The sequence below is a fragment of the Eublepharis macularius genome, chromosome 12 (genome assembly GCF_028583425.1).
Source record: "Eublepharis macularius isolate TG4126 chromosome 12, MPM_Emac_v1.0, whole genome shotgun sequence".
Taxonomy (NCBI): domain Eukaryota; kingdom Metazoa; phylum Chordata; class Lepidosauria; order Squamata; family Eublepharidae; genus Eublepharis; species Eublepharis macularius.
The window spans coordinates 71,168,938-71,192,684 of record NC_072801.1 but is presented as its reverse complement, the minus strand read 5'-3'; the positions used below and the strand labels follow the sequence as shown (position 1 = coordinate 71,192,684).

The 23,747-nt window shown below is 47.3% G+C and overlaps 1 protein-coding gene across 1 annotated transcript in view; it reads right to left on the bottom strand.

The window, feature by feature from the left end:
- Window positions 1–23,747, bottom strand: part of LOC129338498 (vigilin-like) — a 52,247-nt gene that overhangs the window by 14,760 nt on the left and 13,740 nt on the right. The window contains exons 2-15 of the mRNA XM_054992789.1: window positions 13,845–13,924; window positions 11,813–11,925; window positions 10,847–10,995; window positions 8,783–8,998; window positions 8,196–8,402; window positions 6,958–7,173; window positions 5,288–5,494; window positions 4,502–4,609; window positions 3,960–4,064; window positions 3,649–3,727; window positions 2,741–2,880; window positions 1,830–1,934; window positions 904–1,017; window positions 342–428 (exon numbers count right to left, since the gene is read on the bottom strand). Coding sequence (XP_054848764.1) covers window positions 342–428; window positions 904–1,017; window positions 1,830–1,934; window positions 2,741–2,880; window positions 3,649–3,727; window positions 3,960–4,064; window positions 4,502–4,609; window positions 5,288–5,494; window positions 6,958–7,173; window positions 8,196–8,402; window positions 8,783–8,998; window positions 10,847–10,995; window positions 11,813–11,888 — 1,809 coding nt within the window. The 5' untranslated portion in view covers window positions 11,889–11,925; window positions 13,845–13,924. The remainder of the gene's footprint in view (window positions 1–341; window positions 429–903; window positions 1,018–1,829; window positions 1,935–2,740; window positions 2,881–3,648; window positions 3,728–3,959; window positions 4,065–4,501; window positions 4,610–5,287; window positions 5,495–6,957; window positions 7,174–8,195; window positions 8,403–8,782; window positions 8,999–10,846; window positions 10,996–11,812; window positions 11,926–13,844; window positions 13,925–23,747) is intronic.

The window sequence follows — 23,747 nt, the reverse complement described above, 5'->3', positions numbered from 1 at the left end:
CCCAACCCAAAACTGAACCCTACTTTTTTAGTTGTATTGATTTGTGCGTGATCTTTTTTAAGTGGGTCACCATGCCATGTAAATTTTGAACAAGTGGGTCACCGTTCCAAAAAGGTTGGGAACCACTGCCTACATCATTCTAGGGGAAGTATGTTGGATTTGATCCCTCTAATCCTAACCGGTCTAAGCCTCCAGAATTTAGACACTACCGCCTTCTGCAACAAGCACCAGATACACCGCTTGCACCAGTCTGCGCACACCCCACCCAGAAGCCGGATTCTGTAACGTTCCAAGTTGTGAAGCAAAGACTTTTGGGGGGAGGGAGGGTCTCACTCCTTTACCTTCTTGATGTTGGCGCCTCCTTTCCCAATAATGTTCTTGTGGAATTGCTTGAAGATGGGAACGGGGATGGAGAAACTGTTCTCAATCTGGTGAAGGGGAAAGAACTACGGAATCACTACGGGAGGAAGTCCTGTTCACAGTTTACCCCTTGCTGCTTGAAGGAGACCACTGATGATACAGGGGCTGTGCCACTTGGTAGATGGCTGACCCATCCCCGCTTTGGCTTAACAGTCCAATACATCCTTCTGGCTTGCTCTAGCCAAAGAGCACGGGGAATGCTGAAGCTTGCCTCGTGCCCATCTCCCTCAATCTCCGAGCCCTTGCCCGCTAGTCAACCTCAACCGTTACTCGGCCCTCCCCGTGGGAAAAATCATATCTGCCATCCCCAAGGGATCTGGGCACAGAAAGCACATCGTGTTCTGCAGTAGCACTTAAGATAGTACAGGAAATAGGGGAGGGCAAGACATGCCTCACTCCTCCCCCTTCTGCTTTTCCAACAGCTAGACTGCAAAAACTGTGTCCTCAAGCCCACAGAGGTCATTTGACCGTGACGGAACCCACCAGTTCTGCAATGACTTTCTGGAGATACTTGGCACACTTCTCCACTTCATTTTTAGGGCCACGCAGCTGTACAATGTCACTCTTCTGGGAGGGGTCTGGGAAGTTGATGATCACCTGCAGGATGGAATTGGAATCAATACACAGACTGGGAACAAATGCCACAACTGGCCGGGAAAAAAGATAAGTGGACTTAAGGATGTCCATCAATTACAGGCTAGCCTGAAGCAAACGGTAGTGTGGCTTAACTTATGACGCCAGCACCAAAAAATGGTTGAGCTTTGTATCTAGTGCATTTTGATTCTGCCTTTCCTCCAAAAGTTGTTCAGGGAAGCATACATGGTTTCCTGCTTTATCCTTGCAACGACCCCATCGGGAAGTCGAGGCCAAGGGTGTGACCAGCTCATGCAAGCTTTGTCAGAGCATGGATTTGAATCCAGATCTTAGCTGGAAGCTAACTCCTACACCACACTGGATAAATATGCTCATAATTTGTCAGCTTCCTGTAGTAGGGCAGAGTGCTGTAATGCAGGACACTGTACACTTGCTCTGCAGTCAGGTATTTCAATCAGATAGCATCCACACGTTTCCAAATCTCTATATTCTTAAAGACTAGATTCTCTGAATTCAAACTGCTTCTCCAGATAGGATAGTGAATTACGCTTGTAATGCCCAACTCTGTGTGCTCAGAGTGTGGTCATGCAATATACAGCCCTGCCCAGAGGTCTTGTCGTTAACCCAAAACTACAGAAGTACCAGTAAACTTCCAAGTACAAGTTGCCTGTGCCTAAAAAGGTGATGGTGGTGAAGCACGTAAAGCCTCACAGCTACTGGGACCTCTTTGAATGCTACTTAAAAATACAGAGCAGCTCTAGTTAAGCTCTTGGGCAACCTCCAGAACACGCTTCTGTGCAGCGCTCTACTCCTACCTCTGGGAACTTGTCACGGATCTCCTTGATCTTCTCGCCTTTTTGTCCAATAATGGTCCGGTGGAAGCGCTGCTCGATTATCAAGTCCTTTGTGCGTTCGTTTTCCTAGGAGAAGATCCACATACCGTCAGGAGCAACCAGAGCTGGCAGCACTGGCCATGTCCAAGATTGCGAGGTCACTCCGTGTGCTTGTATTCCCAGACTGAGCAAGTTTAGAAGGGCAAGCAGCAGATGCGTCATGACACCCCATCCCCGGCAGGCACCTTGCAGCTGATCAAAGCTGCCTGATCTTCACTTCCCTGGGTTCTTCCTTCCCATTTATTCTCCCATCCTGCTTCTGTACAGCCCAGGGTTGTTGTTTTTTAAAATCAATAGCAGAACCCAGACCTTGCCCTGTAGGCAGCATTGCAAGGGGGCCCCAACGATTGATTCCTCCACTTATCTTCTCCTCTCAGAAGGTACCTCAACCCAGCAGCTTCCAAGTCCTTTATAAAGAGTTCGGTCAGCCAAGAGACCCCAGCAGTGAGAACGTTAAGATCATTTTATCCTGTTTTTTGAATTTTGTTTTAACTGATATACTGCCTCTCTCCGTCGCATTTAGTGCTCGAGGCAGTTTGCAGCACAGAGACTTAAGACTCTGCAGTGCAAGATGGCATGTTTGAATTTGTTTCATGTGCATTTTATTCTGTAAGCTACTCTGAGTTCCAAGTAAGAGAAAAACATGGGATAAAAAGCCAACGGTGTAATTCATCTGAGGGGTTTCCCACTGCCGTTCCCTCCGTAGTTGGGCCCTTGACTCCCTTCGTTCGACGCCATCAGTAACGCCAAAAGCAGGCAGCCCCCCTGGGCCCCCCCTCCACCCCCTGCCTCTGCTTCCTTTCCAAGGGCAGCGGCCGGCCTCCCTCCCTCACCATGCGAGCGGCCATCTCCAGCAGCTCCTTGCGGGCCAGCTGCACCCCCTGAGGGTCCCCCTCAATCCGAATCAGGTTGCTTTTCTCGTTGTCGGGGGGAATGCGGACAGAGACTTTATGCTGTTCCTTGATGCGGTTGACTGTCAAACAGAATGGGAAACAGCATCAGCAAGAGATAAATCCCCTCCCCCTTTGGTGGATCATGGTCAATGGAAGGCATGACGTAGCAAATCAAAAGGGTTAGGAAGCCGGTAGGGATCAGGAAAGGATGAGAAGCCCACAGTTTGGTCCCATTCAAAGGAAGCCCTCCCTTCTCCCGCTGCTCCTTGAAACATCCTTCCCACCAAGTCTTATGCACGCCAAAAGAAGTTTCAGGCTGGTAGTTGTGTTGGTCTTTAGAAGAAGAAAAGGATTAGAGTCCAGCAGTTCCTTCAAGACCAGCAAGGGTTTCCAGACTGTAAGTTTCTGAGACGCAACGCTCCTTTCATCAGCTATTCAACTCTGGAAATCTTGTTGGTCTTTAAAGTGTTACTAGACTTGAATAGCACAAAAAAGGGGACGTAAAAGCTAGGAATGAGACTGCACAAAGGGTTGTTCTGTGGATAACTGTCACCAGGGGACAGAATTTGGCATCCTGGCCACCTCTACCTCCCAAGGCTGCAGGGTCTGTTGCATTCTAAGGGGGCTGTGTAAGACCAAAATCACTGACGGGCAGCAGCTATAGCTGAATTATACAGAACAAGTTGGAAGATCAATAAATCTGTGTCCTTGATCCAGCTTGCAGAAATTAGGTTTCTTTGATGCAGAAATTTCAAGCATTTGCACAGACCATGCAGGCAGGCAGGCACACATACACAGCCCTGGGCTATTGAGATCAAGAAGAAAAGCCCAGGATATATAAGACTCACTGTTGGCTCCATTTTTCCCTATCAGATGGCGGTGGAATCGCTGATCTATGAGCACTTCGGTGTAATCCATTCGACCAAGCTGTAAAGGCAGGGAAGGAGACAAAGAGACCACTCAGTTATTGGGAAAAGCTCAGCTAGATGAGACCAATTTTACTGAGCATCCTCCACGGGTAAATCTATTGCTCTGAAGGTGGGCATCAAGTGGCATTCAATGCAGCGCTGTAGCTAACTTGCTCACGCACGCACCTAATTTGTCTACCAAGAGTAAGAATGAACTTTGCAGAGAAGTAAGTAACCAATCGAGTGCTCACCAGATCCCGAATGATTTCCTGTATCTGCACCTGAGCCAATTCCACCTCTTCAGTGGGTCCCTCCAACGTGATCTTCTCATCTCCATCCGTGAATTCAATGTGAACCTGAAAGAGAGGAGCAAAATTTTAACGAGCAGGCCTTGTGGTAGCGGAAGAAATGAGACCTTGCATGGAACGGTATCTTTTTGGTTCATGGTGCATGGAGGGCCTTTAAAGTGCTTAGCTGCAGTGAGGACCACTTCCAAAATGACCAGAGCACTTTGCAGAAAAGTAAATCTAGGTTATGTGCCACAAGTGATAGGTGTAAGCAAAGGTGGGGGGGGGCAGAGTTAGTAAGCATCTGGAATAATAACTTTCATAGACTTCATTTGCAGAGCTGCTTCTGCTACCTACCAGCAAGGGAAACCACCTCTGATCTGAGATTTCACCAGACACTGGACACCTCTTCTTCCAACAAACCGTACTGTTTATTTAAATCCAAAGCTTTTGGATGTCTATGACATTTCTCTTCCATTTCAGCAAACTGAACAGAAATCACTTGCCTTAGGTAGCTGCTGAGTAATTCTGCCAATGTTCTGCCCTTTCTTTCCGATTATAAAACGATGTAACCAGGCTGGGGCCGTTACTTCAGCTACCATCACACTCTTCGCCTGAAGGGGTAACAAGAGAAGAGTCAAGGAGACACACGTAAGCAGTAGCTGGCAACACAGGTGCTTCCCACTCACTTTTTGAGTTTTGAAATGACTGCATTCTGACTACAGGTGCAACTACAGTGCTATCAGCTTGGACATTCAGGTCATGCCACACTAGCAACTCAAAAACAGCTATGTGGAAGACCAGCTGTCCGAGCAGAGATCCCATTCATCTGCTACACAGGCTGAGGAATGCCAGTTATCTGACCTGATTGGAAGCAGCAGGAAATCTTTCCAACAAGCCAGCAACCACATCCGTGGCAGGCAGCCGGATGGAGGTGAGGGGAGGAGAGCGCGAACCTCAACAAGAGAGGCTCTTTGAGAAACCCACCACTATCTATTGGGATAGGAGATGTTTTCCACTATGTGTGTCTGAAAAATTCAGGTGCACACAAGAAAGAGGAAGCTGATTCATGCAAGTTTAAGTAAGCCCACAGGGAGAAAAAAACGTTGTTGAGACACAAGGCCACCGTGCTCTCCTCTGACATCTCTACTGGGCAGCTGATGCGGATCCTGCTTCAGCCCTCCCCAGATGCTGCAAAGGTCAAGCCTTCCCCTTCCCAATTCAAGCCTGCCCACTTCCGGAGGCCTGGATTCTCGCCAAGTCCCCGAGGTTCAGTGGCCGCCTCCCTTTACCTTGGCATAGACCTGAGTCAAAGCCGGACCCAGCTTGTCAGGCTCCCCCCGGAGGATGATCGTTTCTGAACTGCTTTCGAGGGGGGGCATCTCTACTGAGACTCCAGTGGCATCCAGGATCTCTTGCAAGGTGTTGCCTTTGGGGCCAATGATGTACTTGTGCTGAGACTTCTTCACCTCCACGGAGATGGTGGTCGTCTTGCGCTTCTATGGGGAAGAAAGGACTCAAGACGGTGAGCTTTAGAACTCCTGGAACTGTTCAAACCCATCCTGGGGAACTGGCTGCTGCTTATTGAATCCTCTTGCCCGTACGGCCAGTGAGTCAGCAGCGCTCCTTAAAATGCCTCACACTTCCAAGTGTAAACACTAGAACTGCAGAGTTTGCTAGTAAGGCGTAGATTACATAAATAGTTTTCGTCAGCAAAAGAGGTGCTCCCATTCAGTCGAGCGCCAGATTGCATTATTTTTTTTAACACACACAAGTATTACTAAGAATAGGAAACAGTGGAAGGCATCTTAGCAGAAGCATTTTATCCTGGGCAAGAGACTGGGCATGCTTTTTCTACGATGGCTCTTGCAGCACAAGCGTGTACACAAAAAATCATCAAACTAGAATTGATTATGTTCTGCTTAAGTATTTTTTCTACTCTGTACTGGATTCGTGCTAATAGTATGTCTTTTAAACTTGTATCTATTTACCCTATGGCATTGTTTATGGAAATGTCCTTGATACTGTATGGAAATGTACTTTTACTGATTGTACTAATCTCATACTGTGTAATCCGCCTTGAGTCTCAGTGAGAAAGGCTGACTATAAATGACATAAATAAATAAATTAAAAATAACACAAATGCAACATATGCCTGCTTATAGTCACACTCATCCAGTAAGAACTTGGATCGCTCGAGTCCAATAATAACACAACAGGCTGTCTGATGGGAAGGGCCGATGCACACAGAAACCAGTATTTTTTCCTTTCAAGAACATATGAACAGGAAATAGGAGAGCCAGTAGGTGCAGTGGCCAGATCAGGATCTGGGAGACCTGGGCTCAATTCCCTGCTCAGCCATAAAGCTCTTTGTCTGTGCTTGGGCCCATTGCTCTGAGCTCAGTGTATCTAAAAGGGTATCTGCAAAGACAGACTGGGTGACTGGAGAGGCTCAGAGCCTCTGCTGCTTTGAGGGGGAAGAGAGATAAAAATCTGATCTTCAGTCTGCACAGAGGAATGTACAGCATAAGCGACGCAGCCCCTCAGCACTGATGATCCCGGTCAGCTCCCCGTCTGTATGAGACAGAAAGGCTGCTAGCCTGGAAGTGGGAGGCGCAATGGGGCTCAATGGTACGGCATCTGCTTGCCATGTCGAAGGTCCCAGGTCCAATCCCGGGCATCTCTCGTTAAAAGGATCAGGTAGCGGGCGATGTGAAAGACCTCTGCCTGAGTACCCAGACCAACCCAAGACCAACCTTCAGAGACTAGTGGTCCAATTAATTGTAAGGCAGCCTCATGTGTCCAAATGTTAATAAAATTGCTTATGGCATTAATAAATGATGATTCATGCTTTAGGATCAGAAATGGCACACTTCAGCCAGCCCCGCCGCAACGTAAGCATATTTCCCAGCAGACAATTCAAGGCTCCTCTCCTTGAGAAGACGACACCCTCGGCACTCACCTTATCCTCATAGATCTTGCGGATACGCAGGAGTGCCTGGGCAACGGGTTCCTTCTCGCCTGTGATGATGATCTCATCCTTGGTGACGCTGGGCGGGGGGATGTTGATGCGAGCCCCTGTTTCCTGCATGATCTCCTGCACCACTTTGTTGAAGGCTCCGGCAATGAACGGGTGAAAAGCCTTCTCCAGGCACAAGCGCTCTACTGCTCGCTTATCCTGGAACACAAACCAGAAATCCATCAGTTAAGCCCTGAGCATGACGTTGGAAGCAGCTACCAAATGGTGGCAAGTTGTTTCTCTTCCAATCCCGAGGCTTCAAGACAACAGGGGCCCATAATTCATCACGTGGGCCCTCCTTGGAACAGAGGTGAAGACAAAATACACATGACCTTGACTCCTCACCCCCTTCCAAACCAACCATCACCCCAATTGATATTGAGACCCATAGGCATTGATGGCTTTTCAAAGAACTTCATGATCTGTGAACAAGTCAAACCCCACATCCTAAAACACAGTAACTGCAGTAAAAGTTAGGGGAGACATACAATAAACTTAGCAATAAACTGCAATCCTATCCCTTTATGAAAGTGTCCTCCAGAGCTGTTCCATTTTTCTACAGTTGGAATCCCTTTATAAAAATACCCTCCTGCACATTTCTGTTTTGCACTTCCTGCAGAATGATCGAAGTATTGGGGGGGGGGGGGCGGTCCTGAACTCAGGCAGGCCATTCCACAAGATGGCAGTCACTACAGAGAGTGTGTGTGTTGGGGCAACTGTTAGTCTGGCCCAGGTGCAGGGTGGCACCCTGGAAGGCTTTGCTCAGAAAAGTGAAGCTGTTGTGACAAAGCACAGAGCAAAAGGGGGCCTTGCTGGTATGTGGACTTCCTTTTAAACTTATTTTAAACTGTCTGTGGTCTGTATTAGGGTCTATGTTCTTATGCTGGGCTTCCCCCCCTCCAAACGCTGGGTTTAAATACCTTTTAATGTTTTGTTTTTGTTATCTGTATTTTGTTAGCCACCTTGGGCAGCTTCCTGGAGAGGAGGCATAAACATTTTCTGAACAAATTAAAAAATTCACTGCTGAACTTCTGCCAGACATAAAGCAGAGCAAAAAGCTGTTGCTCGCATGCGGGCCCGTCTTCTCCAAACCCTCCAAACCCTACTTAGATCATGAGCCAAACCACTCCACCCTGCTCCATGGGTCACGGCACAAACAGCTGTTACTGGCGGCTATTCACCTGCTCAGCTGAGATGAGCAAGATCTCGTGCCGTGCTTTCTCAATGCCTTCTTTAGTGCCTGTGATCTTGATCTGGTTGCTAGGGTCCTCTGGCCGTGGGATGTTGATCTTGGTGGCCGTCTTCAGCTCAAGCTCCTGCAGTTTTTCGCCACTCTTGCCAATCACAAAGCGATGGTGTTCCTTGGGGATTGTGACGGTAGCTGAAGCCTGCGTAAGAGAGGTTGAGATATTTCCCCGTTTATCTCCCCCCTCCACTTCTTCCCCCCTTTCTGTCATCCCTCTGGATTCAAATGTTAAGACTGTAAGCCCTTTCGGCAGGTGTTATTACTATAATCAAAGGAGAAAAGAGCCACTGCCGAGACACAACAGAGGCCCTAATCTGCTCACCCTACAGAGAGGCAAGATATTTAAGATCAGCAACTGGCAGCCACGGGGAATGCAAACCCATCAGTTACTAGTTCAAGTTCCTTCCACCCCGTTCCCTTGTCAAAAATGAGACATTAAAGAATGAGGAAAGGAGGATACCTGGAAAGACAGGCTAAAGCAGAAAGAAAAGCCACGCGGAGAAGGCAATGGCTGGGACGCACCTGGGTCTGAAGCCGAGCGACTATTTCCTTCCGAGCCTTCATGACGGAGTCCAGTTTGCCAGTCACCATGATAGACAAGCCCTGGTCCTTGGCCAAGGACAGCTCAATGTGAGCCCCCGTCTTCTGCATGATGTCCACACAAACCTTTGGCTCATCGCCTTCTCCAAACTGGCTGCTGTCCTTGTAGCGTCGCTCTTCCAAGGGGACGTGAAACACCTGCCAAGAGGAATCACGTCTGCGTTCTCCAAGGAGGAAAGCGGACGCCTTGCCCTCCAGACAAGGGCACCACGCCAGGAGGATCTCTCACCAAGCAAGGACCCACAATGGAGTCACTTTAGCAACTGAGCCCTGGAGCTGCTCTGGCAAGCCATGAGGATATGGGCAGGCTTTGAAGTTTAGCTACTGTTTGGAGGATTAGCTCAAACTCAAAGAGGCATGAAACTAAGGATTAGGGCAAGACATTCTGCAGGTGAAGACATGTTCCGATCGTATCACCTTTGCTAACCAAAGCTAGCAAAAATTCCAAACTAAAGACCAGGGATGGCGGGCATCTTCAATTCTGTGATTTCAAACTGCTGCAAAGGATCATTTTTTTTAAAAAAAGGGAAGATGTGAAGTATCATAAAGAAGCCAGGTAATTGTAATTCTCTCTCTCTCTTGACTGAGCTCTTTGCTCAGAGCGGCACATTTAAGCTTCAGGAGCAAGGGAAGTATTTTGAAGTAGTACTACTTATCCATAAGATCACATTTAGTGTTTTATTAGAAATGCAAGAGGAAATCGTCGTGGCTCCGCAGCAGGGCATCTGCTTGGCATGCAAAAGGTCCCAGGTTCAATCCCCAGCGTCTCCAGCTAAAAGGATCAGGGGGTGGGCGATGTCAAAGTCCTTCATCTGAGACCCTGGAGAGCTACTGCCAGTCTGAGCAGGTGATACCAGCACTGCTGAACCAAGGGTCTGATTCTGTATAAGGCACATGGATGCGTATTCATTACAGTTGGCTTTAAAAGCATTGTTTAAAAAACCACTCCGTGCGTTTCACAGCCTGAGCCTTAGCTACGTTGACTCAGAAATCAGTTCCACTGTATCTGATGGAACCTAATCCCAGGTCAAGCAGGCGCAAGATTGCAGCCTTTAAAGAAGAGGACGTAATGGGGAACAGCTGGGAATTAAGAAGGGTTATCACTGAAAACACAGCTGATGTTTCCCTTGCTTTTGAAGATAACCTCTCCTTATTTTAAAGGATTTTGAGGTCTCAGGGAGAAACAAAATCAACTTTGTTGACCGTGAGCATAAGTTAGGACTGTATCTTCCTGCAGAGTAACGGATTTCTTCACTATGTATTAACAGCAAGATCGCACAACTGCTTCTGAGGTATTACTTCATCATAGCAGTCTTCATACAGGCTGCTAGGACTGGAAGAAAGACACCTTCATCACACCGAGGCCTGTAAATGAAAGCTCTTGCTTGGCTGCACTGCAAATTGTGATCTGGCTTTCTAGCCTGCAAAAAAAAGCCCTGGTCATGGACCACCAGCGACAGTTACTCAAGTTGACGCAGGACTCTGTTCTTGGGGGGGAAAGCGACCACCCCTTCTTCACTGCCAGAATAAAATTTCTGAAATGGGAACTTAATAGCTTCAATCCATACTTCACACATTTGGGGCTTGGTGCCAGGAAGTGTACAATAAGTGAGGTTTTTATGAAGATATTTTATACCTATATTTGCAGGGTGAGGGAGAGATCGGTGTTAAGTATATATTTTTAAAAACTTGTCATAGAATGATTCACAGGTAAGAAGTGAAAGAATCACTGAGCATTTTCATTAACCTGGATAAAGCTCGGAATTCTGTCTGAAGAAACTAGATACCCTTCGAGCAACACACGAAAGGCTCGAATTTGTTTTGTTTTCTTTCTACAGCGCACACGCTTTGTCAGGCCCGCTAGTCATTTTGGCTACCCAAAGGGCAATAAGGAACATCTTCTGGCTAGAATCCCATGGGAATATTCTCTGAATGAGGGCTCCTAGGAGCTGAACCCGTGCCGTGCCCCATCCTCCACACACTCACCTGGGTGATGACAGAGGATTTGATAGGCCGGATCTTGTTCCATACTCCTGTGAACTCACTGGACTTTTCCCCTGGAGCTCCCTTTTCTGGGAGTGGGGGGAAAGCTTCCAAGTAAGTGGGGATGTAGGCCTCATCCTCTGGGACACCACCTGCCCAGGACGGAGAGAGAGAACGAACAGACCCTTCAGGGAGGAAACAGGATTGTGAAGCCAATACAGCAGGAACTAAATCAAGATGGGCTGCCACGTTAGTTTGTCTGCAGCAGCAGAAAAAAAAGCAAGAGTCTAGTAGCATCTATAAGATTACCACAAATGTTGTTAGTCTTATGGGTGCTACTGGACTCTTGGCTCAAGAATTAAAAGCAGCAAAACTTTAAAAAGACCCATTCAACTGTTCCCCTTGGCTCAAAACAGACTCATCTCCGTAAGAACAGAAGAGAAGCCATGTTAGATCAGGCCAATGGCCCATCCAGTCCAACGCTCTGTGTCACACAGTGGCCAAAAACCAGGTGTCCTCAGGAGGTCTGCCAGTGGGGAAGGGACACCAGAAGCCCTCCCACTGATTGCCCCCCCCCCGCCCAAACACCAAGAATACAGAACATCACTGCCCTAGACAGAGAGTTCCATCCCTAGGGCCTTCAGAATAATTTCTATCTCTATCTCTAAACTCACTCTGACTGGTACAGTGCAGGTGAGCCTGATCCTGTCAAATCTGAGAAGCTAAGCAGGGTTGGCCTTGGTGAGTAATTGGATGGGAAACCTCCAACAAAGACCAGGATCACAGAGGCAGGGAATGGCAAACCACCTCTGTTAGTCTCTTGCCATGAAAGCCCCACCAGGGGTCGTCAAAAGTCAGCTATGACTTGGGGGCAGTCTCCACCACCAGACTTCTATACTCAAACCCCTACTTCTTACACACAAGTTCCAGTTTTATGAGCCCCAAGAAAGGTTGGCACACTCGTTTTACCTCGTGTTTCTTCATCCCTCAGGCCGCTTCGGTGCTCAGCAAAGCTCTCGGGTGTTAACACTGCTACCGAGCTCATAGTTTCAAACCCAGATTTGCGCGTTTCCGGTATTCCACTGTTTGAGGACAAGGAAAGCAGAGGCACTAAGAAGAGGCAGGAACTTGCTGTTTAGGGAAACTCTCATATCACCCCCAAACATAAATATGCAGGACATTTTCCCCCACACTTCCTCTGAAAGAGTTTAGAATAACAAACATGATTCTCTCTTCCTTTGTTTTATTCTCACAGCAACCTGTGAGGTAGATTACGCCAAGAGACTCATGCAAAGACACTGAGGGTGCTTCATCGCAGAGCAGAAATTTGAGTCCAGGACTCCCCAATTCTAATGAGAGCTGGTGTAGTAGTTAGAGCATCAGATTGAGATATGGGATAGAATCCCCGCTCTCTTATGGAAGCTTGCTGGGTGACCTCGGGCCAGTCACACACTCTTAGCCTAACCTACCTCGGTGAGGTGTTGTGTGGATAAAATGGAGAAGGAGAGACTGCTGTAAGCCATTTGGGTCCCCATAGGGAAGTAATAAATGTGAATGTCACATTAATAAATGTGACATTCGTACAGCAGGCCTCCATCATCCAGCTAGCCCTAAATCTTTAGCTTGAGCTGAGATGCCTGCCTTAGATACTTTGCACAAAGGAATATTGGTATTGCTGTATGGATAAATTCTCATTTTCCTCCTCTGTCACACACATGTATGCACATAGAAGTACATCTGCGATCAATAAAAGCCCCAAGATTGAGAGCACATGCTTTGTTTTTGGAAGCAGCCAACGACTGGTTTAGGAAAACCAATGGCCTGGCTCAGCATAACGCAGCTTTGTTTCATTTCTTCCTCCAGCCTCAAGGAGGCTCACATTCATGAAATCCCTCTTGTGTTCTTCATAGAGAAAGATCAAGATGCGTAGACGTGTTAATCTGACTGTAGCAGTAGAAATGAGCAAGAATCTCGTAGCACCTATAAGACTGTTTCTTCTCATGGCGTTTTGGATCACAAGGGAGAAAACTGAGTTCCTTTCACAAACGCTCATATCTTATCACAAATTTTGTTAGTCTTGTAGGTGCTACTGGACTCTTGCTCTTGTCACAGAGAAAGGAACTCAGTTTTCTCCCTTGTGATCCAAAACACCATGAGACGAAACAGGTGGCCACTTTTTCTTTTGGCAAACTTCATGTGAACACATACTTGGGATTCTGACAATATGCTCTTTCGTGCAAACTCTGCTGTGCATGAGACAAAGACATTAAACTGAAAGCCATGTTCATGCAAACGTCACCCCTGCATACCAGGGCACCCACCAATCTGCCTTGTGCCTAGAGGGAAGTCTTTTGTTTGAGAACGGTGATAGTTCACTGACGGCGAGAAGCAGGGCTGCTCCAGTAATTCAACGACGAATGGGGCATTACCAATTCAAAGCCTTTATTTCAAAACTATACACCGTAACATAATAAACAATAAACACAGAGAGGCATTACCGAGAAGCTCTCAGGCAATGCCCCACACCCTAAGGCCTTTGTGCTATAGGGGATAAAAACGGCCACAGTATCTGCTGTTTTATTTTATTACTTTTCCAATCTCTCCTGAATGTAACTGCACTGCATACACACACACACACACACACATACACACACAGCAAAGCACAGGAACTCCCCAAAAGCCTAGAAACAGGGATGCTGGCTCCTCGTTTTTATTTAACCCCAAAGCAGAACTGGCACTTATGAACACAAGACTCTCTTGCTCAAGAATGAACACTGATGGCTCAGATTTGGAACGCTTTCTTGGGACCTTGCCTAGAACCAGATGTTCACTTCTGGTTGCTAAAAATCCTGGAATAGCGCCCACCCATGGCTGGAGATCTGGAGAGCATCCTGAAAGTTTCGAGCTGGCAAGAACTTTGTCGAAATAAGATTCCCACATAGCACCCAAATCTCCTCTGCAAAAAAAAAAGAAAGAAAGAAAAAGGGGGTGACCAACCTACCTGCAAAATGGTCAAATGCCAGAAGGGTCCGTCCTGAACGAGGCTACCTGTGGCGCTTCAGCGTGACGGCGGCTTTGGTCCTGGAAAGAAGGATTGTAGACTTTCAGGACCACTGCAAAGAAGGATTGCCAGGCAATAGCTTGTTAAGACCAACCAAAACACCCAGAAATAGCGTGGAAGCTTCCAAGTTCTCTAGAACTCTGTAAAGCAGGGCAGGGAGGGAAGATGATGTTTTAGTTTGGGATCTTAAAAATTCTCTTCTGTATGTTATGTAGAACGCCAAGGAGATTTGGTGCCAGCTAGGGTTGGTATCAGTTTTTGTAGCATTCTGCACAGGATGAAGGGGCGCAAACCTGAAACATCTCCCCCCCCCCATCATCTTTTTGTGTTTCATTTCAACATCCAGCCAAGCAAACAGCTCTGGAGAACTCAAAAGCTTGCATACTGTTGTGTGCAGATTTTGGTTGGTTCTCATAGCATGTTCAGATTTTGCTTTAGACCAACATTAACTAACAGCCCCGGTGATGCTGAAACTCTGCCTACGACCTTCCCACTCCACCCCCACATTGTGACTAGCTTCAGAAATGCTTTGCTGCAGTCCTGACAGGGAACAACCTAAACACACACAACACAACCTTCGTGTTTAAGTAAGCAATACCTTTGGCAGAGGCTAAGATCCACACACAACCACTGCTTCTGTGCTGGCCAAACACACTTTAGGCACGGGGCTATAAGCCTACAAAATAGCCACTTTCCTAAGGCAAGTGACTATTTCCCCACAAGACACACTTTGCAGAAGCAGTTTGTTCTAGGCTACAAATGATTAGAGTAAGTAGCTTATATAAGGCTGATGGACTAGTAAGAGTTTGCAAGCGAGCCTTTTACAAGGCTGCAGAAGAGAATTCTCCCGCAATTTTGTTCAGTGGCTCAGTTCAGACATCACGTATACAAGCACAGATTAACTAAACCATGGCTTGTGTGGCTGTCCAAAAGCAGGCCTCTCCGTTACCGTTAGTAATCAGGGTTAATCAAATTAGGAATCAAAATAGGGGCATGAAGTTTATTAAGCAGTTATCCTTAATTATGGTTTCCTATGAATACTGAGATCCTGGCTTGGTCTCCCCAGGGCCATCCTTGTACCAGCTGTGGCTTGAGGCACAAGCCCCATGGGAAGAAAGAGAATGAGACTAGAACTGTTTGGGCCAAGCCAGCACTGGACTGGTTGTCTGCTAACAGAATCCCAGTTTCACAGAGTAACCATTGTTAAATTAAACCACAGTTTCCCATTATGCTTGAATCTAGCCCACTGCTTTGATTTCAGGACAGGAATTCTCTCCACGATAAACTGGGAAGGGGCATGAACGGGGTCCAAGTGTGGAGCAGCTAGTGGGGAAGCACAATTTGAACACCTAGTTCTCCTTCATTTATTCACAGTGACCCTGTGAAGCAGAGAGGAACAACCCTTAAGCACGGTCTTCTGTGATTCTTTAAATGAACAGATTTTGGATTCAACATATTGCAGTTACCAAGGCTGCAGTTCAAAGTGGGGAGATCGGCTCAAGCTTTCCCGCTTAGCTTTCCCGCTTAGTTTTCCCAAATACACCTCCACTAAACTACTTCCATCTTTCAGGGGGGGCAGGACGGGACGGGGGTGGGGGAAACATAAAAATCTTCCCAAGTGGGGATAAAAGCTGTTTGGTGGTGGGGGTGGGCAAGTTCTGTAGAAAGCGGCTAAGAGAGTGCTCTCTCTATTCATTGGTCACTTCCAATCTCAGCCTTAACACCTATTCGGTAAAAGCAAAAAAATGGAAAGCAGGCCTCCAACCGGAAGAATGCCGGTATTTTGGGTCTCTCTTTTTTCCATAGGGGCAGAACTCATTCACTCAGATCAGAAGAAGTTCAAGCAAAGAAACTGCCTGCAGCATCGGAGGATGCCTGCTGGTTCACAATGCATCAGCATGGAGGCCGGCCATGCTGCCAATCAAGGGAGGGACAGGCACTATTGCAGGACAATGTGGTTGTCCTCTCCCTTTCTTACCAGCTGCCTCCTCTCCCCATTCACAAGAGCCCCCTCAACGGTAACAAGGAGTTTCGCCCTCTGCCTCCCATCACCCCCCTCCCCAACTAAGCGAGCCAGATAGCACTAAGCCGTACATATCCAGCCTACCAATAGGATTTGCAAGAAATCCTCTTAGCGCAACCTGGAAGCTGCTCGCAATTGCCATGGACTATCAACTTCACATCAGAGCCACCATCCAGGGTCAAGGCTGCCAAATGCAGTCCCTATCCCCCACTCCAGTGCACACAGAGCCAGCAGGCTCTTAATCTGAGATAGCATGCTTAAGTGCTGGAAGGAAGATGCCGCAAACAGCTGCCTTTCGTGACCCTCGGTTCCCACTGCAAGACATTCAGTTGCCATTTACTAGCCCAAGCAGCCTAGGGGAGGAGGGGGAGGCTCACATATGGAAACTCTGCAGAGAGAACTATTCCATGATAGTTGCTCTCCAAATGAGATAAACACGCCCCTGTCCATACCATAACACAAGCAATGCCATGCCCAAAATGTGGTGGATGGACTGAGTAACAAAGCTTTACAAAATCAGGGAGGAGAGCTCAGTAACCGTTAACGAGAGACAGAACCTTCATGTTTAAAAGCATTGGGCAAGCTGGTATTCAGAGGGATGATATAAGCGAGGCCCTTCATGCCTAGCTTCTGGGCCTCTTTAGAGCGGCTGCAGAGACGGTGCTGGAGCAGACGCCCCTTGGTCTGATCTAACAGGTTGTTGGAAGAGACAGAGCTGCCTTGCAAGGTCCTTCCTTAAAAAATCAACTGAGGTTCAGGTTTACACCTTACGGGTGCAAAGCAGGAGGGTCAGGAAAGGGCGGAGCGAAGGCTGCCCAAAGCGCTTGACAGACAGACTCTTCCCCCACTGAATTCAGCAGAGCCGACAATCGGTTCTTGGGTCTCCTCCCATCCAGCTCAGGGCCAGACATGGAGAGCTGCAGCAGTCCCAACTTTGGGTGTGTCTCTTGCCTTCACAAACATGGGAACAGCTGACAGATGCAGCTATTCAAAGAAAAGCCATGAGGTTCTTGTCACCCCCATGTTACCCCCAAAGCACAGCAGGGTCTTTTCTGGCCAAACACTATCCTCCAATTGACAGGGAGCCCTTGATAAACCTTGACAGTGCTACTTACTCACCCAGCACTAGGTTTTGAGACTCACCTGTCCTGCCTTCATCCTTCCAGCCCCCGCCCCCCAAGTTCTCATCCTCTGCAGCAATTCCTCTGCTCTACTACTGAACACACATGAAAAAATGAAATCCTTCCTTCAAGTCATAGCTGATTTATGGTGCCCCCTGGCGGGGTTTTCATGGCAAGAGACAAACAGAGAGGGGTTTGCCACTGCCTGCCTCTGCAACCCTGCTCTTCATTGGAGGTCTCCCATCCAATTACTAACCAAGGCTGACCTTGTTCAGCTTCTGAGATCTGACAAGATCAGGCTCACCTGGGCTGTCCAGGGATACTGAACGCCCTTAAAGCTGCTTTATAATGAATCAGACTCATTGGGCCATTGAAGTCAGTACTGCCTAGTCAGACTGGCAGCGGCCCTCCAAAGTTGCAGGGAGAGGTCTTTCCCATCGCTTATGACCTGATGCTTAACAGGAGATTTAACCTGGGACCTTCTGCATGCTGAGCAGATGCTCTTCAATGAGCCATAACCCTCCCCGCTGCATACGGTCTAATCTGCTCATGGAGGGGGACAGGCACCCCAGCTTCAATTTTTGCCAACCCCTACGTAAGAATTCGAAGCAGCACATGTTCCGACCCAAGTGCCATTACATTGTGGGCAAATGAAGCACATCTCTGTCCTCCCTCCTACACACTCCCCCTTCCCAGCTGCACAACAACACGGGGCAACCTCGTCACCTTGATGTGATCCGACAGTATTGCAGCTCAAGAGACAGCCACCAGCCATCAATAAATAAAGGAGGAGGTGAGAGAGCTAGAAGACAAAAGAAAGTGAGGGAGAAGAAACTGAATCCTAACACCAGGAATTACAGGAATCTGACCTCCAAGGCAGCAGCTAGTTCAAGGTTCCAAGTAAACCCAACTTTAAAAAAAGGGGGGGGGGGATTCTAGTCCTTGTTGTATTGTGGAAGCCCACATGAAACTAATTCCCCTGTACACGTTGGGGTTTGCTTCTACAGCCAACTTTTCACCTTGCAAAGTGCTCTCAAGGCAGCCTGTGCCACGAGCAACATCTGGAACGCATTCAGCGCATCGTGCAAGCACCTGGCAAGCATCACTTGTGGTGCGTTCAGAGAAATAAAATGGCCTTGTACAAAATAGCTCCATGCCTCTTGTCCGCAAAAGCTTAAAGGCCGAGTTAAATGAAAGCTCACATGACAAGTTCTATTGCCTATGACTTGACTCTCCAAATACAAGGTGTTTTTTAAAAGCACATTACTAGTAGTAGAGACTGAATGAATTAATCTGAATGAGCCCGTGCATCCTGCTGAGGCAATGGCAAGAAGAGGGGGGGGGGGGTTGGCGCCAGGACAGGACTCAGCTGCTTCTCCAAAGGAAACAGTAGCATTCTTCTTGGAACAAGCTAGCTCTATCTGCATCCAAGCTTCTATACAAACAGGGTTAAGCCTCTGCTACTTGCCCACTCCAAATCTTGAGCTGCCTGCTTCACATCCTGCCCCTTTTCTTCCAACTGCCACTCCCCCAAAGACAAAGCCTCCATCCTTCAGCAATACAAAATATACAAGCTGAAGATTCTCCCCACCCTCCAAACCCCATTCCTGCCAACAGTTATCAGAGGCTCTGCCAAAGCAGAGAAGTGGTACCCAAGGCCACGGGTTACCCCACTCAAGTTTTATTAGATTACAACTTGGCTAAAAAAACACACCTTTATTCACCTGTATATCACTCCATCATACACAGAACAGGCCAGACATTTAGCCGGAGCCCGCCAGCCGCTACTGGCCATCAACTGGGAAGGGGGAACAGGTAAGCTATCTTGCTTCTCTGATTCTAAAAGGATTGCAGCCCCATCCCATGGCTAACTACAGTACAAGCAGCAAGCATATGATTTGGGTGGTCTTCGTTTTGCCCCCGTTCATTCCACTGTAACTGGTTAGTCAACTGAAAGACGCTACAAGATGTTGCCATTAACACCCAAATGCTCTTCTGCCTGCACAGAATTTGCTCAGAGAACTTGCATGGGCCTTTTGTTAAATTCACAGGAATGCTAGTTTGCTCCATAGTTGACTTTTGATCTGCTTTCTCACTCATGTTTATGGGCACAGGTGACACACAGCTGGCAAGTACTTGAACTGTAAAGTTTATTTCCATCATTTCCCAAAGCAAGACTTCCTGTAAAACTTTGTTTGACATGGCTTCTGCTCATTTTCCAATGCGTACCTCTCTCTCTTCTGAAATTGTGCACTTCTAAGTCAGTCCTCCTTTCTAAACCTGATACCAAGTCAGAAGTTTAACCCCCTATAACAACTGCTTTTAGATTCAGAGGGCAGCTATTGGTGCCAACTCTAGCACCAGGTTCCTGCCATGCTTGGAGGTGAAGGTCTGAGCTACTGGACAGCCTGAGAGACCTAGCAAGTTGCAGATTCAATCTATTGGTTTTACAGTGCCGAAAATGTCCAGATGGGTCAAAAGCCCTCAACAAACCAGTTCTGAGCTATTTTTGGACAGCCAGATCCATCAAGCAGGGAATTCTCTGCACATCACGCCCCACCCCCACCCCACGCTGACTTCTGACCACAGTTCCTTCCTACTTCCTCTGTTGATGCTCTTCGCCTTCCCCAGACCAAATGCTTAGAGATCAGTGTCAGTTTCTGCTTGTGACATACACAAGACTTGTGGCATCAAGGATCTACCATAAGCTCTGGTCAGGCCAGGCAAACGAGACATAAGCCTTTAATGTGTACAGCACAGCTACTGGCTATGCTCCTGACCACTGTTTACTCTACTATTGTCCAAGGAATTCTGCGATCAGCATCACAGAAATGGCACAATGCACTTGTTTTTCCATAAATCAGCCAGTGTGTAATGCACAGGTTTATTTTCTTTCCAAGAGGTGATCTTCCTAAGCAACCCCTCCCAATACACTTATTTTATTTCTACAGGATCAACTACCGTGGCAGGTTTTAGGAAATGCCTACAATATCAGAGATTTGTGTTAACACACATTTTAAAAATGCACCCAGCCCCACCCACCCCTAAAGACACTTACATGCTGCTCTTGTAGATCTGACAGCAGCCTGTGGCAAGATCAACAGAGATCAGTTATGGATTAAAACTTTGGCGTTCCAACACAGGCAGCCTCTTAATCCTAATTAAGATCTTACATACAGGCAGGAACAAGGGTAAGCAGGGGTTGAGCAGGACTGTGTGGCTCATCACCCACCAAGCTGAACATGGCCCATCAGCCATTTATTGTGGCCCATATAAAGCTCATAAATGTGTTTTTGCTGCCTGCTCAAGGGTGGCTCTGAAGCACCGGGCTGGGAGCAAACACTGGCATGCAGTGCAGGAGTCACAAGCACATTTCTAGAAAATCTGAAGCCTTAAAAAGAGTTTCCTGGTGGGAAAAAAATGGAAAACGGTGTGTGTGTGTGGGGGGGGGGGGTCTGAAATATACACAACATTGATTTTCCTATCACCAACTTATTTTCTTTTTTTCTTCATATACCATATAAAATTCAACTATTTAGCATATTCATGGAATTTTATAAAGGACAGCATTCGATCAACAGAACTGTAAATATACCCAACACAGCTGCACCCTCCTCTACGATTGCACATGTGAGGTAGGAAAGATAACAGCTGACATCAGAAAACAAAATTTCTAGCAAACAAAAGAAATAATTTGGACAAAAAGTCATAATAGGACGAGCAGGACATCGGGTTACACTTTGCAACACTGACTGCTAATAATAATAGATTGAATGCCACAGCGTATTAGTTATTGACAAATAATAAATGTCAAGGTTCTGTGTGTTCTGGAAAATGTTAATGTCTACAGTACAGAAATTATTTAATGCAGTAGACAGACTTACATAGGAATGTTCATACTATTTATCGATTTTTGTTCTCAAACTTTCTTTGATGGCCATTACAACTAGAAACACTTTGATAGAAAAATAGTAGAGTCCAGTAACACCTTTAATGGTAGACTCCAGTAGCTCTCTTCCCTCACGCTGTGGTTCTTGAAAGCTTATGCTACAATTAAGTTAGTCTTAAAGGTGCTACCGGACTCTTTACTATTTTGCAACTACAGACAAACACGGCTAACTCTTCTGGAATGTTGACAGAAGTAAAACCAAGTCCAGACCATCTGACATAAAGGGCTCTCTCAGGACATCATTGTCACAAGCAGCCAGGGCAGCAGCAATCACATATGGTGATGGAAAGTACCATCAAGTCAGAGTTGATATATGGCAAACCCTGGTGGGGTTTTCACGGCAAAAGACTGATAGAGGTGGTTTGCCATTACCTGCCTCTGCAAACTTGCTCTTCACTAGAGATCTCCCATCCAATTACCAAACAAGGTTCGACCCTGCTTAGCTCCTGAGATCAGGCTTGCCTGGGCTTTCAGGGCAACAAGCACATATACAGCTTTTAAAAAGAGGATCAGGTGCACAAATGCATGGGTTAGTTTCAGCAGCAAGGTGGAAAGATCCGAGGCACTGAAGCACTGAAATCTAGTGCCTGGAAACAGTATTCCAGGGCAACCAACCCTGACAGTTGAAAGAGCCCACCTCCATTTTCAGACAGTCTGGCCGCTGAAACACTAGGGATTTTATTGCAGGCAATTGATCTTACGCAGTGCTTTTTATCTTCCCAATGGCACTTGGCTGGCCACAGTTGGCAGGCAAGACGGCGCAGAGATAATTGGGCTTCCAAGGTCTGCTCTGCCTGACCATCCCGTATACTTGCCACACTGCCATTGGGCAACAGTCCCGGGCTTGCTTCAGAGCAGATGGGCTAATGCAAGAAACAAGCACGAGCAAATCCCACATGAGGGAACTCGGCTCTGGCTGCCGGGACCTGGACATGCCCTGGAAAAGGACCAGAAGAGCAGCCAGGAAGCCCAGCCAAGAGGCACAGGCCACAGCCTGCCGGAACAGCTGAAGGTAGCTTGGCTGATGGTCTAGCAGGACAGGAGCTCTCTGCAAAGGAAGCACCTTTGCTAGAACAGAGGAGGGGGAACCCTTGCTTTTTTTTTTTACACTCTTATGGAGACGGGTGGGAAATTCCTCACCTGGCACAGCAAGCAAAACTGTTGTTTTTCTCGCAAGATTCTGGCGCTGGCCACCCTTGTCAACAGCGTGCGCAGGGCCTCTCTAGCATTCCTAGACACCGGACAGGCTACTAGGCTTGCGAGGGGATGGAGGCTGCTTTGCCGCCTTCCCTATCTGGGACCCGGCAGACAAGGCCTGCCAACACAGCCGACATCCTCCTTTCCCCACCTGCTATTCTGTTCTCAGTTCCAGCAAACTTCCCATCCAAGGAACATCAAGAAGCCATCAGACTGGGCAGACGTATCTCCCTTGTTGCTTGGTTAGCAACTAAGCAAGGTGAGTATGTGTGCACCCCAAAGTGTGGCCTGAGAGCTGCTAGTAGCTGCTTCTCAACTAGAAGTTTTAACCTGTCTGTAGGCCTCCCACTGACTAAGCAGCAGATGCAATTACTCTGGTTCACACCAGAGTATCACACTCTGGTATCTGAAGATGTAAGCTGTGACTCATGAAAGCTCATACCCTACCACAGATGTTCTTAGTCTTATAGGTGCTACTGGATTCTTGCTCTTTTCTACTGCCGCAGACAGACTAACATGGCTACCCATCTTGATCTGGTTCACACAGTTGCATGAAACAGCTTCTGTACACAGGGGCAGGTCCTGCAGATCCATTCCATGTATTCATTCTTCTGGTGCAAGAAGCCTTTTGCCAACATCAGCAGGAGGAAACCGGCACCCATGCACAGCATGAATTGGTGGGATCTAAGCCCATAATCTTTGCTAAAGGCCTGGTCACCCAGAGTTCCTGCCTACACCTGGATTTTCACCACCGGAGTAGCTTTCAGAAGAAACCAGATTCTTCCCAGTTTGCATCAAGCAACGATCCACAGGACACGCAAGGGATGCTGAGACCGATTCCCATGCTATCTCCTATTAACATCGTTACCCATCTTTTGATGGCTGAGAAACTTTCGCTAATGCCTGTATGTAGCGGGAGGAGAAAAAAAAACACAAAGGAGCTTCCAGCTGAAGGTAATGAGATCCCCAGGCGTTTGCTCTATAGTTAGAGGCACAGGTACCTTGGAGGACGCTTTCCTCAAGATAGTACAGTTTCTGAATATGGGGATATTTTCAGAGCCTGATGAATGCTAACAACAAATGCTTGCAGCTGCTTTGGGGAAGCGAGACAGTAACTGATGAGCATGGCTGCGCACAGAGTGAGTAGAAACACATCAAGCCAAGTTCTGCTTCCCAAAAAGGATGATATTAGAACCCCTAGGGAATGGTGGGTGCTTTTGTACCCCCTCACTTCTTCGAAGGAACTCAAAATAACATTTTTTTTAAAAATTCACAACCATCTTATAAGGCAGAGTAGGCTGGAATTGAGCAATTTATCCAGGCCAGTTCCAGAGTTAAGCAGACACTGGTCCGTAGATCTTTCTCCACTACCAAGCCCAATCATCTCTCCTGTTTCAAGGTTTTTCTCTCCATGGAACATTTTTACAGCAATTCAGCCAAGGGTCTACCAGTGAATCCCCATGGATCTCTGAAGATTCTAGGGCAGATCGCCCATACCTTTATGGGTCTCACCGATGATCCATGTGAACTTGCACAACTTGGAAGAGACTTGG